Genomic DNA, 16,242 nt, shown 5'->3' on the forward strand with positions numbered 1-16,242 from the left:
TTTATTTGTCTGTCATTCGATTTTGAACTTTGCATCAATTGTTTAAGATTAATTCATTTAAATTTGATTGTAGGCCTTCTTAATCAATTTTCAACTCTCTTGACTTCAATTTTAATTTCGACTTCTTGATCATTTAGGTAAGTTTTTTGTTCCTTCTATTCTGTTGCATCATTTAAACTGACTTCTCCACTTTCTCCTGACTTGCTTTAATGTTAGTTCATAGCTGCATAGATTCCAATTTCAATTCTTGACTTCTTTCTTGTAGATCAACTGTTTGGGGATTGATTAATCTACTAGGTGAGTTTTCATTCTTGATTCATCAATTCTAATCTTATTTGTGTAACATCAATGTTGACATTTTCAATTTTTGACCCTCTTTTTTTTTCCAAGGTATGTATGTATCTCATTTATTTATCTTTTTTGTATGTATTGTTTTTATTTGAACTTCTATGTCTGTATAAAATATACCATTTTGAATGTAAGATTGATGTTCATTGAGAATAACAAGATCCATATAGTGATAATTTGAATTGAAATGATGATTTTGATTATTTGTCTTGAGTCCACATGCCTTGATAAAAATTGAAGAGTGTGATTTATGGATCTTTTCTTTTTTCTGTTGTGAGTTGATCTAATGTAATAATAAAAAAAATGATATGAGATTAAGACGTGATCATAGGAATTGCTTTCCACACCGTATATGTATTTGTGAAATAAATCGTATTTGAATACTAGTTCATCTGCGAGCTCCTCCAATTGACTGTCTAAAATATTACTTCTCTTTTTAGTAGCCTTTCTTTTCACGCTACTATCCACAATGTTCTCTTCAAGTTTTTCTGTGTTAGGATCTAAGAAGCCATCCACACTAAAAACATCTTCCATTGCCTGACAATAATTTGACTTGGTCAATCTGGGCATGTTATGAACTAGCATATCAGAAGCTTCTGAGTCACAATTAGAGCACTTGCAATCTTGAAACTCTGCAGCTTTTTCGCGTGCTTGTTCAGCAAGAACCCGTGGGTCATTTTTTTTAAAAGGGATCACACCGATTCTGAGTATTTCACACAAGAAACCAAAAAGATTAGATACATATCAAGAGTTTCAAAGGCTAAGAAAAGCTCACGTGTTTCCAAGAGAGAGAGCTACCCTGAGACATATAGGTGTTATAGCGAAGGCATCCATGAGGTCGTCATCTTTCATTTCTTTCTTATTGTCAATATTATCAATATTGTTAGTTCCGTTTCTCCGATTTGCTTCCACAAGGTGAATTGCTAGTCCAGTTCCGCTGCCCCGTCCACACCGACCAAAAAGTTGAGCAAGTTCGGGAAGGCCCATACGTCCCATGACAATGACTTTCATGACTGTAGGCCAATCCTGACCCAGACCAAGGGCATTGGTACAAGAAATGATCAGAAAGGCATCCTTGGTATACCCTTCAATTGTCCGAAGCTTCTCTTTACGTCCAGTACAGGAGTGATACCTGCAAATCAAGGTACTATCAGGATCGCACTTGCCTTTTGGAGTTCCTCTAGCGTCATTGACCACTTCCATCACTGTTCCTGTGGCATTCCTTGATCCAGAGTAGATCAGCGACTTCACCAGTTGATTATCAGGTACAAATTCTTTCCTAGAATAAAGCGCTCGTAAAGCTTTGGTCAACGCAGTTCCTGAGGGTATTTTGATGCGGATGATACGAATGTTGGACCGACTGAGTTCCCCTCGCACAATCTTGAGATTATGTTCTTTGATACTCAAGCTTGATAGAATTGAAGAAAAGGGTCCTGGTGCACACGTCGCGGACATCATCAGAAGTGGGATCTTATTTGTTGCTAGGAACCGAAGACAGAGATTGCCATAAGACGGCCGAAATTGACCACCGTCCTGTTGACGCATGAAGGCATTACACTGGCTTGCTCGCCCACTTTGCACCAGCCCCCACCAATATATCATGTGTGCTTCGTCAATCACCTTCAGAACTAGGTGGTCCTGAAACCACGTGCTGAAATATAATATCTCAAAGAGCTTGTTATTTAGAAATATCTCGGGGCTCTGTGGAGTTCTATAATCAGCTGACATTGTAGATGTGTGATTTTTAAAGAATACTACTTACAACATAGATCACACTATAAAACCCAGCCATAATCTTCAGAACCACCGCTTCTGACATGTTTTCCTTTGTGAGATTCACGCCCTTGATTGACCATCTCTTTTTCTCAGCAACCTACAGGCAAAACATACATCAACACCTTGGACTTGAGAAAGATTGGGATTGAACATACCTGATTGTCACCCAAGGCATCTAAGGGGTTTATCACGATACATACAGGGTGTTTTTTTTTGGGAAACAGATCCATGAACATCTCAGCAATTCGAGTCTTTCCATAGCCTGTACCGGCCAACACAAATGTGTCAAGACCTCTGACCAAAGCCACCACTGCTTCAACTTGTAGTTTTTTTGCTTTTGTTTTGTATTTCTTGAAATGATTATCCTCAATGAGCTTAGACAGCTGGTCGTCTGTCAAGGCTAAAATTTCGGGTGAAAGAGCAACTTTGGATCTAATTTGTTTCGTCAATGCGGTAGCAGGCAGAGGCGTGAGGTTTCCCGACGAACGAAGCGCGCGCTTTTTAGCTGGATGGGTGATGTCGGCGCTGCGAAGTGTCCTTTTTAGCGGAGATTCAGAAGTGAGCATTTTGGTCATCACGCTGATTATCAGAGAATCACGATGAGAGAGAGAGCCTTCAGGATTACAATGATCTATTTGTGTAATTTGCTTGCGTTGAAAATTAAAGAATCTGAATGGTACAAGCTGTCCACCTCACTCGCAAGGTCTCTTCTCAGCAATTTTTTTCATCTCTCTGCCAATTTTTCTCTTTATGGGAAAAGAGAGAGAGAGACTCTCTCAGTGTCCAAAACGTTTGGTCCGTCAGAATTTCACCGCAGTCATGAGAATGAGCATCCAATAAGTTACATTGGTTTGCTCGACCACAAGAGCACTCATCCAAATCAGCAAGACCATATCACCACATAGGCTTATGTACAAGATGAAGGAGATCAGTTTGGTCTATTCATATCTCATGATTGATTGAGTGAGTTAGACGCTATTGTCAATTTTGTCCAAAAATCACGGAAAACCCCAAATTTGGAATTGGCATCACGCCAAAGATTGCCGATAAGTCGTAAGTCCCTCCTCCGCGAGCTCCCCCGGGACGCGCGCGCTTTGAGGAGGGACTTAGTTAAGTTAGGATTGCGAGTCAAATACCAGAGATAAAGAAAGGACCTGTGACACGAACCATGTGACACGCTATAGCTGTTAATGCCCCTTTAGGCCTACCACCACAGAATGCATCACAAAAACTCGTAAGAAACCATTGAAATGCTGGTTCTGAAGTGTTATCGTCGGGTTTCATCTGAAAAAGTGCTGACCACCCTGATATCACACATTTTGCGTGGCCGTGAAAACAGACAGAGAGAATTTGAAGTAGTGCGCATATAATCAAGTTTGAATGGTTTGTGAGTGTCACCTTGGATGTCATGCGTCCAGAGGTAATATCACCTGACTGTCACAAGGCCTCAGTGAACTTGACATGACCGAGGCGGCCGAGCAGCGTTCAACGTGATCAACGCGTCCAAGATTCCGTAAAGCCTTCTTCACGTCGAATTCTAATTTCAGCTCGAACGCGATTGAGATACCAACTGTCCTGATTCAATCATCATTCATATACCAATCCACATTCGATCTCATAGGAAACATCGCCCTCTTGGAGCGAAAAATGTCTCAACCACGACAAAGCTTAAACCCACCGAATCGACCTCCAGAAGATGAATCAGAGCCAATCCTTTCCCCAGCTCAAATATGGGATGAAACAACTACATTAGTTCAAGATACCACAGAAGTCATCAAGGAAGGTATAGATGAAGATCCTGAACTGGTTTATCAAGCACTCAATCAAACTTTTAAATGGTTAGAAAGATGTCGAGAAAAATTAGAAAATGGGAGGAACGAAATGAATCGTGAGTATCATCTTTGGTAAAAAAATATTCTACAAGTCTTGAACTACTGATCGATTTTGAATATTCATTTATTTGCGCAAAGGAAGGTTTCGAGCGTCAAGCTGAAGCTAAGCAAGAGGCTTTGGACAAGATGAAAGCCAACTCAGTGGTGAGAGAAACACAAGCAGAGATTTACGCACTCAAACAGGATTCATATGAAGAAGCGAGAAAGTTGAAAGTTTGTAACGTTCCATCCTCAATTGCTAAAATCAGTCAAAGAGCTAACCAGAATGCTGGTTTAGGAGCTTGATAGTAATGTAGGGGTCACCAAGGCTCAAATCGCTCGTTTGCAAGCTGAGTGCAAACAACTTGAACATTATGAGCCTAGTCGGTCACCGTCCGGCGACTTTGTTTTTGGTACTTCATTGTAAAGTTTACATACCAAGATATGTAGAGCCAGTATTGTTAACATTTATCATTACAACTCAGATTGAAAACCAAACTTAATCATGAACTTGGGTTTGTACAAGTACCCCGCCGGACGACATCTGAAAAACCCTCTGACAAATTATTTCTGCGTAAGTTTCACACTTGTACCGCTTGACCTCGTCTTCCACTCATCCCTCGCTAATTATCCTTGGTTGCATGATATTCAAACACAAAAGGATGTGATTTACATCCTGAATCTTCACGAGTGGTCCGGAAAGCCGAAAATAATCGAGATGGATTTGTCTTGGGTAATCAACTATGGGATTTGATTTCACCTTGAGTCGAGCAACTCTGTCACTTCGACAACTTGTAAATCAGGACCTGTACTTTCCAGCATATTGTAATTTTACTCCAGGATTTATATCTCTAAGAACAAAGTTTTCGGTGTGTGTTCTAATACCTCAGTTCATCGCGTTGTTTGACCAGATAGGCTCAGAAGGTGCGACTGGGCTGTAAAGTAAACAATCAAGAAGTCAATATTCTAATACTCCCTTGCAACGTACTCGTCTATTTTTGAACATGATACATGTGATTTTCAGAAACCAACCTGCGATCCCAGACATCTTCACTATTAGGTCTTTCCAAGATCTTCTCAGCTTTCCTTTGATGCCACAAACCAGCACATTGTTCTTTATCAAGAGCTTTCAAACTAAGACAAAATTTGAAATTGTCCAACTTTGATGGACATGAATGATTTGATTCACCATAGCAATAGATTGATTTAAGTTGATTTGAGAGTGAATAACATAATAAAAGGTTATCAAAGGCTGTTAGACATGAGATTGATTTGTTGCCTGAGATTAAGTGAGTATGAAGTTCTAAGGAATATCCTGAGGCTGAGAATCTAACGTCTGAGGAATTCCCTGAGGCTCAATGGCTTCTGATCAATCACTCGTGCATCTCTCAGTCTATGCTGAGTGGGATACTCAGTAGTGAAACTAACCCGCAATAAAGTTGGAACAAAGTTGAACCAAATCGGGACATTCTACCCTTCTCGACGTCGAGAAGGGAGGTGGTGGACGCAGTGATAAGGTGCTGGGGCAAGACAACGAGATTCAAAGCGCTTTTGGGGGGGCATATACTGTTTGGTGTTAATAAAGGTTCCAAGGTTATGTTCACGCTGGCCAATGGTATGCATTGCGCACATCGAGGATTTTGGATAGAGAGCAGATGTCACATAGATAATAAAATGTGTTAAACAAATTGTAATAATTCTCAATTGCCAAAGTAAACAAATAATGAGATAAACAGTGACCGCAGTGGAATTAGTTGCAAAAACCGACACCATATAGAACAAATGCTTTCTTCATAGCCGAAGGGTATCCTGTGCAAAGGTCAAGGATCTTCGATTGGAACGTTTTTGAATCTCTGGTGTCATGGCATTGGATGGTGATGGTGCCGTAGCTCGTCCCGTTTTTGAGAAAAGCTTTACAGCTGCGCAAGATCCAAATCCGAGTGGATTTTTACAGCGCATTATACATGTGTCTTGGCCTGTTCCACCGCTGCATTCAGCATCCCTAATAGCGGACAGAGAAGGGGAATAAATCAATAAAAGTTCCGTACGAAAAGACATTCACTTTTGCACTTACGGTGGAAAGACTGAAGTGAGAGGATATGCAAATTCTTTAGCCTCAGGGTTTTTACCACCTTCGCCTTCAATTTGTAAACTGATGTTCATTGGTTTGAATACCTTCAAGCTCATGTCAGATGAGTAACCGCATTCGTATGGTCCTCCTCCATCGGCATTGTGGGCAAACATACTCATCGGAACTGAGCCATCTTCGCCAGCGGCTGAAATGCCATCGGCTTCGGCTTGATAATTGCAGGTTTAATGTTAGAAATGGGTTAAAGGAGAATGAGACTAAGAGTAAACTTACCGATTGCCATTTCTTTTTGAACATCTACAGCAGACGCTGGTAAACCATCACCACCAAATATTCTACCACAAGGTCCAACTTGACCAGAAGCCATGTCACCTGTATGGATTATACCGGTGTTTTGTACTAAAGTACCACGAGAGGTGAGTCTTGTACCAAAACCTGTCGATCTTTGTCCATTTGAACCTTCTATTGCTAGTATGAACGAATGAGCGTTGGTGGAGCGAAATATGGAGAAGATTAACACAGTTGTAATTTGGAAAAATTGGCGGCTAGGCATCTTTTAAAGGATTATGAAATTAGAGTGAAGTGAGGGTTGAAATTCTGCGCGACGAGATCAAAGACGGGTGAAAATGCAAAAAAACGAAAGTGACAACTTCAAGTCGTCGAAACGGGAAGTGAAAGGGCGAGATCAAAAAGACAGATATTAAAAAACGAAGGTGACAACGTCAAGTCGTCGTTGGAAAGGTAAAAGGACTAAAATAAACAAAAGTTAAATGCTATCAAAAAGGCTTTGAAGAGCGAAGACGTTTGAGAAAGGCTTGGTTGATGTAGTGATAGACTTGAAAAATCTGCTTGATGAGTGTGATTATAAGGAAAATCCGGAATACAACAGACTCTCTATTCCCTAGGCATTGAGGTCGCCATTGAGCATTTGCCGGTGTTGTTGGTCAGTTTGAACCATTCGTTGCGAGCTTTTCCTTCCCGGCGAGCGAAACTCGAGAAAATGACTTGCCGTGGTGTTGAATTGAGTTTGTCAACAGTAAAGACTTCTCAACCTGCCAGTCTAGAAAAAATCGTAATGAGGATTTGACCCAGCATTGTCGCTGCAACAATGTTTGGGTAATTGTCCGAGCACAACTAGACTGGATGGAAGATGTTGATGAAAAACGTCACAACTTGCAAGCAAAACTTTCAAAGCCAACAAACCTGTCTGTCATTGACGAACTCACATCAATGTGCCCTCATAGGGTTGCGAGCTTCGACAAGGTTCATAAGCACTCCTTCACGATCCCAGCTTTGCCCATAGTACAGCTCGGACGTAGATGAAATCAGGATACCTACAGATGGGCTTCGCTGGATAGATAATTCCCCAAACCAACTTGAGATGGAAGCATGCTGCCAAGTTGAGGAAGCCAGTGTTTATTCAGTTCACCTTCGCTTGACCACGTATCAGTTTCCTCATCCATCGCTAATAAGTATGTACCTCGCTGCTTCTCGCACGCTTCCTTTTCCGGTGAACAAACGTCTTTCGAGCCAACAAAATGCTCCTCGAGAAACTTCACCTGTACTTATTTAGCTGAACAAAGCAGATGAGGGGTGTTATTGCCCACTTTTTCCCTATGAGATTTTGTTCAGTCTTCTCATGACCTTGATAACATATGTACTGTCGTTCTCGAAAAGCTTGTCCAAGTTTTCCCGCCAAATTGCTCGAGTTTTGCGGGAAAACTCGGACAAGCTTTTCGAGAACGACATTACATATAGTGAAAACGCAACACGAAGGACGCTAACTCATAGAAATTGCATCAAGACCAAGTTTAAAAACGTAACTTACTTTAATGAGAGAAAGAGTTTTGCCTCAATCTTCAGTCAATGACGGTGCACCTCGGGGTGCCTTATTCAACTGCTCGAAGCAGTGAATAGAATGTACCATACAGCTGCTTCCAGCATCCACTGTCGCATCTCACCTCGTCTCATCCATCTCGCCAGACCGGTACCCAAATTATACAGTCAAACCGGAAATGGTTGCCAAAAACAAAAAAATAAAAAGTCCAAAGAGGACGTGCGTCGGGACGACAGGTGCTGCTCATGAGTACCCGGGCCCCGCACCGGCGAAGCATGATTACCCGGTTGAGGATCCGGAAATCTGTTCTCAATCGATTTAAGTACCCTCTGCATGCAGAAATGCTTCGAGAGGCCAGATCCATGGAAAACACCACGAACGACTTCGACAACCTCTTCATCCGGATCCATGGGGTCCTTCCCTTGCCTCAACCGGTTCTTCTTCCCCTCAACTTCATCCTTTCGAATCAAGTTTTGGCCGCAAAACATCCTTTTCTTACCGTTTTCGCTATTCCCAATCAATCGCTTTCATTTCGCCCTTTGTTTCCACAAAGTCGTCTCATTTTAGCCACCATGTCGTCCCAATATTCTGCTTTCATCGCCTCCAAGATAATGAAGCTCACCCTCTCTCCCTGTAGACCATTTGGGGATCAAAGCGGTGTTGGAATATCTCGCCCAATGGTGTTTGGCACCTTGGTTCACCATCCTCTGGGTTTCGTGGATCCACACGGTTACAACGGAGCGTTCAATCCGTGAGTCATCAGGTTCCAAGTGTTGTACATTGAGACGGTGGCTAATCCTGGGTCGTTCTCGATATAGGCCGATGGCTCAACCTGGCGTGACCGGTATATCCCGCCAGTCGAGTGTGGCCAATTTGGGCGATGAAGTGCCAGTCTTTTTCGATCCCAATGTTTCATCAGGAGTCGAACGGGTCAATCCCACCCAAGGCACGCAACATCCGGACATCGCCTTGAGTGATTTGGTGGATGAACTGGAATGGACCCCTCCATTCCAAGCGTGCAGTGTCCGAGTCTTCGAGGCGGCAATGCGTTCGGATGCTTGTGTGGCCAACGACGCCAATGGTCAGGGTCAACCGACTCGTGAGGAATCTGTCTTGTCTATTGATTCAATTGAATCGCCCATTGAGACTCCAATTAAAGGAAAAGGTGAGCGTTTTGAGACGAACACGGATCTCACTTCGTTGCGCTGACAGTTGAACATTTTAATTTTTAGGCCCTGTGGTTCCAGTTAACGTGATGGGATCTTATAACGTCAAGCTCTCTTACCTCATGTACACTGAAAAAGGAGTCAATCCCCTCAAAACCTCAACTCAAAATTTGAAGAACGGTACCGGCAAATGGATGCCTTATCAAATCGATCCCACCACGAAAATCATTGACATTGACAACAATGATTTCCTGGCTCTTAAGGAAATGTTGTTTACGGTGGCCGACACTATCGGCACCGATGCTCCTCCCGGAGGAAACAGTGCAATTTTCAAGTTGGCCAATGCTAGCGGATCCGTTTCTATCTGCGTCTACATAGATCGTCACGATGTCTTCAGTCGTAGCAAGAGTTGCAAGCTTGTCAAAGATCAGGACGTACAAGATTTCTCTGCGGCGGTCCAGGCTTGTCCTTTGCAAGAGGCAGGTATCTCCATATCAATGGCTGATCCTGCTAAGTCTGCGAAAATCGCTGACACTGTAAGTACTTTATATCCTTACGTAAAGTTTTTGACTTGGTCTGATACCCTTTTCCGTTTTTAGAAAATTGCTATGGCTCAAACTTGATTGAAGGCCATGAGCGCCATGAACACTTCTTTGCTCACTACTTCACAACTCACGGATTCTATTCCGCTTGACCCAATTCAAGTGAAACTCGAGGCTCTCATCAAGAAGTACGGATCTCTTGAGAACCACAGCCGCGGAGGTTGGCGCGTGTATAAAACCCAAGAAGCTTCAAAATACATGCAAATGAACTATGAGCACTTGCATAAGTGGGCTGAAGAATTAGTGAGTCTATGTGTGTAACCTGATGGCTTTGTGATGTGAAATTGATCAAGATGAATCTATAGGCAGAAGCTCAACGAGGTGTCGATTTAGAGAATCCACCAATGTACCTTGAAGGTTTCAAATGGACTGATGTGAAACGGCCTTTGTCAACTGCGGCTCCCCAAGCCTCCAACAAAAAGAAACACGCCTCCGACTTCAAAGCTCCTTTTTTGGGCAGCATTGGCGGTTACACCAAATGCCAAGGTTATCACATCAAGATCAATCGTGAAGAGCTTGAAGAAGTGAAGAAGTACTGTAACTTGGACGAATTCCTCGATTATGCCAGTATTACGCCTTTCTTTGTGTCCAAATTGGCGGAGTTGTTACGCGATCATCACATCGACAGTTTCGAACAATTCCTCTTTCCCGAACTTATGAACATCCGCGACGTGCTTGGATTAGGGATCTCTTGGGGGATGGCTATGAAATTATTTGCACAAAGTTGTCTTTTTTATAAACAAATCAAGAAAGAGATTTCCACCTGTAATCGTATCAGCGCGCGCGAAGGTCCATACCACCTTTTGAAGAAAGGGGCCACCTCAGGAGCCAGCGAATCCAGTTCGAATGCGCCTCAAGCTGGACCTAGCCAACTGCCCTACACGGGGCCACCTCAAGGTTCTGGTGCAGACTCTGTGCTTTAAACAGCTTGTCGCCAGTATTGAAAGCGCTCTTTCAACAAGATCTTTCACAATTTAGGTTGTATGATTTCATGTTATTTTGGATTGTGAGCTATGATGTTGTGCAACTTATGCCTACCAACTTGTGTGTGCGCGCTCTTGTGAGCATTTGTGGATTTGTAAGACCTTGGTCTTTGTACAGGCAATATGCTAATTGAATAACAATTATGTTTGATTTTGCCCCCAAAAAAATTTGAGTTGCAATAAATTTGCGCTTGATCAGACAACCTGTTCAAGCTATGCCCCCAAAAACTGAGGCAGAGGTTTCTTTAAACCAGCAGTGAAATTCTTTGGCCAAATTTGGCATACGCCACTTTGCCTTATTGCCCAAGGCTTAAATTGCCCACGCCCTGAGTTGGAACCTCTACAAGAGTGGCACAATTTGGAGACTATCTCGCCATCAAAGTGACCAAGATGAGTCTTTGTTGGCGAGATAGTCTCAGTTTTTTTTGGGTGGACTTCGCAGATGAGAGAAAAATTTGAAAACAAAAGAATTCATTTCTTTAACCAAATGTACGCCTTTGCGTGTATTTAAGCCAACTCCAAACATCTAAGTATACCTCACCAAAACATGACATATCAAATCCTCCATCAGGAGGATCTCAGGATAAAGGAAGATCAATCACTGAAAATCACGCGCACATAAAAGAAACATTTCTGGGGACTCAATAATGTGAGAAACAGTAAAGACAAAAAAAACAAAACTTGACACCATAACAAGTGCATTGGGGTAGACAAGGGCCATCACAAGAGGCAACAGAGGCTCTATCTAAAGGTCAAATCGTTCATTGTACTTCTCCCAGTAGGCATCAGTGGTGTAGCCACTGTTAACCATTAACGGTTGCAACAAACGTCTAGTCATCACCCTACCAGCCAAACGAAGGAGATAAGTTGCCTTATCATCAATCCAATGCCAGACTTTCTCTCTTTGAAGTCTGTGTTTCATCGCGGCAAAAGCCTTCTCGATGGGATTCAGATTGGGAGAATATGCCGGTAAATTGTAAGGTTGAGGATCACTCGACCTTCACTGGGGGTGACTCACAGGCCGAAGCCTAGACTGATCTATAACCAAGGTGTATTTCACTAGAATAGTAGTCTAGACCACAACAAAAGGTCAGAGAAGAAGCCAGAGATCAAGAGTGGAGAAGAGAAACCTCCGAGAGGGAGACCATACCTAGACCACAACAAAAGGTCAGAGAAGAAGCCAGAGATCGAGAGTGGAGAAGAGAAACCTCAGAGAGGAAAGAAGGAAGGGAGGAGAGGGATGGACAACATATATACCCTCTCTATACAGATACTAAAGATATGCTACAACTGAGTAATCTCCTTCCTTACACCCTCCCCTCCTAAAAAACAACCCACTCCCTAAAAATCATATAAAAGTTAAATAATCCAATTGGAAAAATGAAAAAATATCCCTCCATCACAGAGTCACAGAGTCTATGGAAAAGGTAATATGGGACAACAGAGAGTAGAAAGAATATCAAGAACCAAGAAAAGAAGACTTGAACAAAGACCAAATAGAAGACATTAAAGAAGAATTTAAGTTGTTGAAATTGAAATCCCATTTTCAAGTTGAAAGATCAATGTGCCATCAAAGGAATATAGCAGGACGTCTTGATCAAAAGGACTTTTGTTACAATCCTTACCGAGGTAAAATCCTTGATCATCTGTTTCCAGTATGCATAGACCAGGATGACGCTTAACAAGTATATCAGATAGTTCTTGAATTTGAGATTGTGTTGGCGGAGGCGGATAATTGTCAGATCCCGGTCCATATGCAGGTGCAGGTGGTGTCAGTTCAAAATTAAGGGTATCAGGTACTTCTGTCTCTAGAATGATTGCTTTGGTCTTTTTCTTTTTCTTCTTCTTGATTGGAACACAAGTAGGATCACACACAGCAGAATGAGCAACACTAGAGGTGAGAATTGTTTGATCTGTAGGAGTAGGTTGATTTGTCCTTGTGAGAGATTCGTTTGAGTTCGGGTCAATAACAGAATTTGATATTGTAGTTGAGTTCAATGGGTGAGCATTGAGGTCCAATTTGGTGGAATCAGGCCGAGCGAGTGTTGTAATACAACTGTTTGGGTCAGGATCAATATCTGAAGATTTTGATGACAGAGACAAGCTGATCCGATTAGACAGAGACTCAGAAGGAGGAGACTTGATAGACTGATAACAGCTGGGTCCGACTTGATTATCTGACATTGATTCTGGAAGCGAGCTCATTGGGTCTGAGTGTGATTCAGAAGAAAGCAGTTTGATTGGGTGATCATAGCTGGCTGCGGCTTGATCACTTGATTTTGCTGGTTCGGAGTTGATCACGTCTGTTTGTAGATGGTCCGGTGAACGCAACAAGGCTTCAATCATCGCGCGGACCTCACTCAACTCCTGTCTTAACTCTGCCTGACTTTCTCGGGTCTGATCGAGCTCCCTCAACTCTTGTCTCAACGCTACACAACTTTCTTGGGTCGGATCGAGCTGAGATTGAGGCTTGTTTGTAGATTTCATTTGAGTGTCTACAATTGAGTCGTTCGCCAATTCTCCCTCAGTATGTATAGGAGTCTCTAGTGAGTGTTTAGCAGTGTTCCCTGAGGGTTCCAGATCGGACAACATGGGTAGTTTATGATAAAATTGATGTTCGGCCGGGCTAGCAAGGTCTAAGAAAGGGAATCGAGGAGAATGAACGCTCCTTGAGCGAGTTCGTCTATCCAGCTCTGGGAATGGTGGTACAGAATGAGGCCGACTTGGAGGAGAATAACTTGACCAATCAGATGACATTGAACACAACACAGGTTCGGCGATGGTACTTGGCAATGGAGACATCACCACAGGTCGAGTGAAAAAAACTGGCAAGGGCGGCATTGAACTAGGTCGAGTGTCATAGGGGACTTCGGGAGGAGTTTTGCTGGGCTCAAAAGGTGTGTTGCAGTGCTGGAGAGGGAAGCTGTGGTATCTTGCTGACTTTGTAGAGTTTTCAGTACGCCGACGCCAGTTCTGCGATCGAATTGAGGGCTTTCTCCGACAGGCATTAGGTGTAAGTGAAGTTCCAAAGCCATGAGAATGCAGATGCGGTGCAAAGTTCGAGACAAGAAGATTCAGATGATGGGCCAGTGCCGAAACCTGATGTATCGCACTGATGATGTGAGGTGACAGATTCAAAATTGGATAAGAAATAGGCAAGCTTGGATGCCCATATGGGTGTGAATATGAATGTGTCATCTTTTCAAGGTAAAACCGAGGCTGGTTATGAGTGTTCTATTGGCACGACCATTGCTATAGGAGAATTCCCAAAAGGAGGCTGTGTTCCATTGAATTAAAACTGTGTAAAATGATATCTGGGAGTTTGACTTAAAACACCGTTGGCAGTGAGTGTGATCTGGAAGTTGAACTTGAAACGCCGCAAGAGGCGAGTGAACAGTGTGCTGAATCTCTGGATGGATAATTGAAAACTCTTAAAACACCATTAATGGTGAGTCTGATTTGAACTTGAAACACCGTGTAAGGCGAGTGAACAGTCTGCTGAGTCTCTGGTCTGGCTGAATAGCTGAAAAAAATCGAATTTGTTGATCACTGGATTTGAGAGTTGGTTTGAAGTCGGTATAGATCAAAAAAGTGTAAGGTCGAGGATCACTCGACCTTCACTGGGAGGTGACTCACAGGCCGAAGCCTAGACTGATCTATAACCGAGGTGTATTTCACTAGAATAGTAGTCTAGACCACAACAAAAGGTCAGAGAAGAAGCCAGAGATCGAGAGTGGAGAAGAGAAACCTCCGAGAGGGAGACCATACCTAGACCACAACAAAAGGTCAGAGAAGAAGCCAGAGATCGAGAGTGGAGAAGAGAAACCTCAGAGAGGAAAGAAGGAAGGGAGGAGAGGGATGGACAACATATATACCCTCTCTATACAGATACTAAAGATATGCTACAACTGAGTAATCTCCTTCCTTACATAAATACACTAAAAGGATGCCTTTTTCTTGACAAAGAGCCTCTATGTCACCACCGTGGTGAATCTTTGCGTTGTCGAGGACCAGAACTGAGTTGGGTGCCGGGTAGGCGTTCATGACCGGGAGCTATCCAGGACGGACCACGATGGTTAGATTCAAGGTAAGCGCATGAACTACAAATCAGAAACCACCTACCAAATGGCGCTTGAGGAACATCTCAACGTGAATGCGTTCCACGGGCCCCTTCACCACCACACCCGTGATCATCCCTTGTTCACCAACAGCAGGCAAGATCGTCCAGTGATCTCCATCGCTGTATCGCTTGGTTCGCACCGTTCTGGTGCCTCTGGGAGCCCATGACCGAGGTCGCATGGCATCTTGCCCGACTACGCCAGACTCGTCTAAATTTAATCACAAAAAAGTGGGAATATGAGTCAGAATCAGAAAGATTCGAAATAACCAAAAGAAAAGCCTAACCTATAAAGACAAAACACTCTGGAGGTATGCCAGCCACCGTTCTAATGTAATTGGCTCGGTCTCTGATCGATTGTTTGTGATGAACACCGCGGGTGACTAACAAAGAGAGGCCAAGTCGATCATGCAGTTCATCACCAATGGTGGTTTTTGAAACTTTGACTCCCGTCTCAAGTTCTAACTTGCTTTGGACCTCGTCTAAGTACATATCGGGGTTTTTCAGGACTATATTGCGTAATACAAGGAGATGTTCATCGGATAAGATGTGCGGTCGGCCACGTGTTTCGTACTCAGCAGGATCTCGAACTACGGCGTCGGTGGTTTTGAAAAGGTGTTTCCAACAGGCAATGGAACGGGGGGAGATCGAGTGATGAAGGGTTTCATTAATGTCGGCTAAGGCATGGTCCTCCAGCGCCATTTTGGTGGCAGCGAGATTCAAGCCGGCGGAGTACTTGCAAAATCCCATATCGGGTTCCAGAATGATGGGATGATGACCAAGGTGGACGATAAAGCGAAATACAAGATGGGTTGGGGGGAATTCAAAGCTGATAAGGCGCCCGTTGGACCCTATGCAAGTTGGATCGTGCCCATCTGTGTGCTTGGGGCAGTATTGTTTGGATCTGGCCCCTCGAAGCATTTCTGCATGCAGAGGGTACTTAAATCGATCGAGAACAGATTTCCGGATCCTCAACCGGGTAATCATGCTTTGCCGGTGCGGGGCCCGGGTACTCATGAGCAGCACCTGTTGTCCCAACGCACGTCCTCTTTGGACTTTTTATTTTTTTGTTTTTGGCAACCATTTCTGGTTTGACTGAACATGTACCAAGAAGTTTTTTGAGATTCTTTACACTCAACTTAGCCGGATAAGGCTTAGAAACCCCTATGGCACCTACACATGACTTACACAATGTAAGCAGGGCATAGAGCAGCCCTGAGACTTGCAAATACGTCATCCACCCTCAAGTCTCGAGTCCTCAAAGTCTCAAGTCCTCAAGTCTCAAGTCGACACACCCTGACCCACCACTACAACTCAACTCCACTCCGTCACTCAACTTACCACCGCTGCTCTATGCCACGTCAAGATCTCAGGTTTGGCGGGTTTGATGGGAATCTTGTAACGATTTGGCTCTCAAGAGCTCGGTGGTGGGCCAGAAGATTTAAGGAGAACC

General features: G+C 43.4%; 4 protein-coding genes across 4 annotated transcripts; 3 read left to right on the plus strand and 1 right to left on the minus strand.

Annotated features, from left to right (window-relative positions):
- Positions 1 to 3,754: 3,754 nt before the first annotated feature.
- Positions 3,755 to 4,810, plus strand: MELLADRAFT_56020 (uncharacterized protein; the record flags this gene model as incomplete). Its single annotated transcript, XM_007409510.1, has 6 exons — positions 3,755 to 4,012; positions 4,099 to 4,229; positions 4,294 to 4,418; positions 4,481 to 4,569; positions 4,632 to 4,636; positions 4,662 to 4,810. The coding sequence occupies 6 exons, from the start codon at positions 3,772 to 3,774 to the stop codon at positions 4,758 to 4,760; spliced, it is 690 nt and encodes a 229-aa protein (XP_007409572.1).
- Positions 4,811 to 5,786: 976 nt separating this feature from the next.
- MELLADRAFT_86083 (uncharacterized protein) lies at positions 5,787 to 6,637 on the minus strand (the record flags this gene model as incomplete). Its single annotated transcript, XM_007409516.1, has 3 exons — positions 5,787 to 5,997; positions 6,070 to 6,292; positions 6,358 to 6,637. The coding sequence occupies 3 exons, from the start codon at positions 6,635 to 6,637 to the stop codon at positions 5,787 to 5,789; spliced, it is 714 nt and encodes a 237-aa protein (XP_007409578.1).
- Positions 6,638 to 8,598: 1,961 nt separating this feature from the next.
- MELLADRAFT_86084 (uncharacterized protein) lies at positions 8,599 to 9,436 on the plus strand (the record flags this gene model as incomplete). Its single annotated transcript, XM_007409511.1, has 4 exons — positions 8,599 to 8,672; positions 8,740 to 9,086; positions 9,154 to 9,267; positions 9,351 to 9,436. 4 exons carry the CDS (start codon positions 8,599 to 8,601, stop codon positions 9,434 to 9,436), a joined length of 621 nt encoding a protein of 206 aa, XP_007409573.1.
- An 851-nt stretch (positions 9,437 to 10,287) lies between these two features.
- MELLADRAFT_71812 (uncharacterized protein) lies at positions 10,288 to 10,833 on the plus strand (the record flags this gene model as incomplete). Its single annotated transcript, XM_007409512.1, has 1 exon — positions 10,288 to 10,833. The coding sequence occupies one exon, from the start codon at positions 10,346 to 10,348 to the stop codon at positions 10,610 to 10,612; it is 267 nt and encodes an 88-aa protein (XP_007409574.1).
- Between the last annotated feature and the right edge of the window lie 5,409 nt (positions 10,834 to 16,242).

The sequence above is a fragment of the Melampsora larici-populina genome (assembly GCF_000204055.1).
Source record: "Melampsora larici-populina 98AG31 unplaced genomic scaffold MELLAscaffold_16, whole genome shotgun sequence".
Classification (NCBI taxonomy): Eukaryota; Fungi; Basidiomycota; class Pucciniomycetes; order Pucciniales; family Melampsoraceae; genus Melampsora; species Melampsora laricis-populina.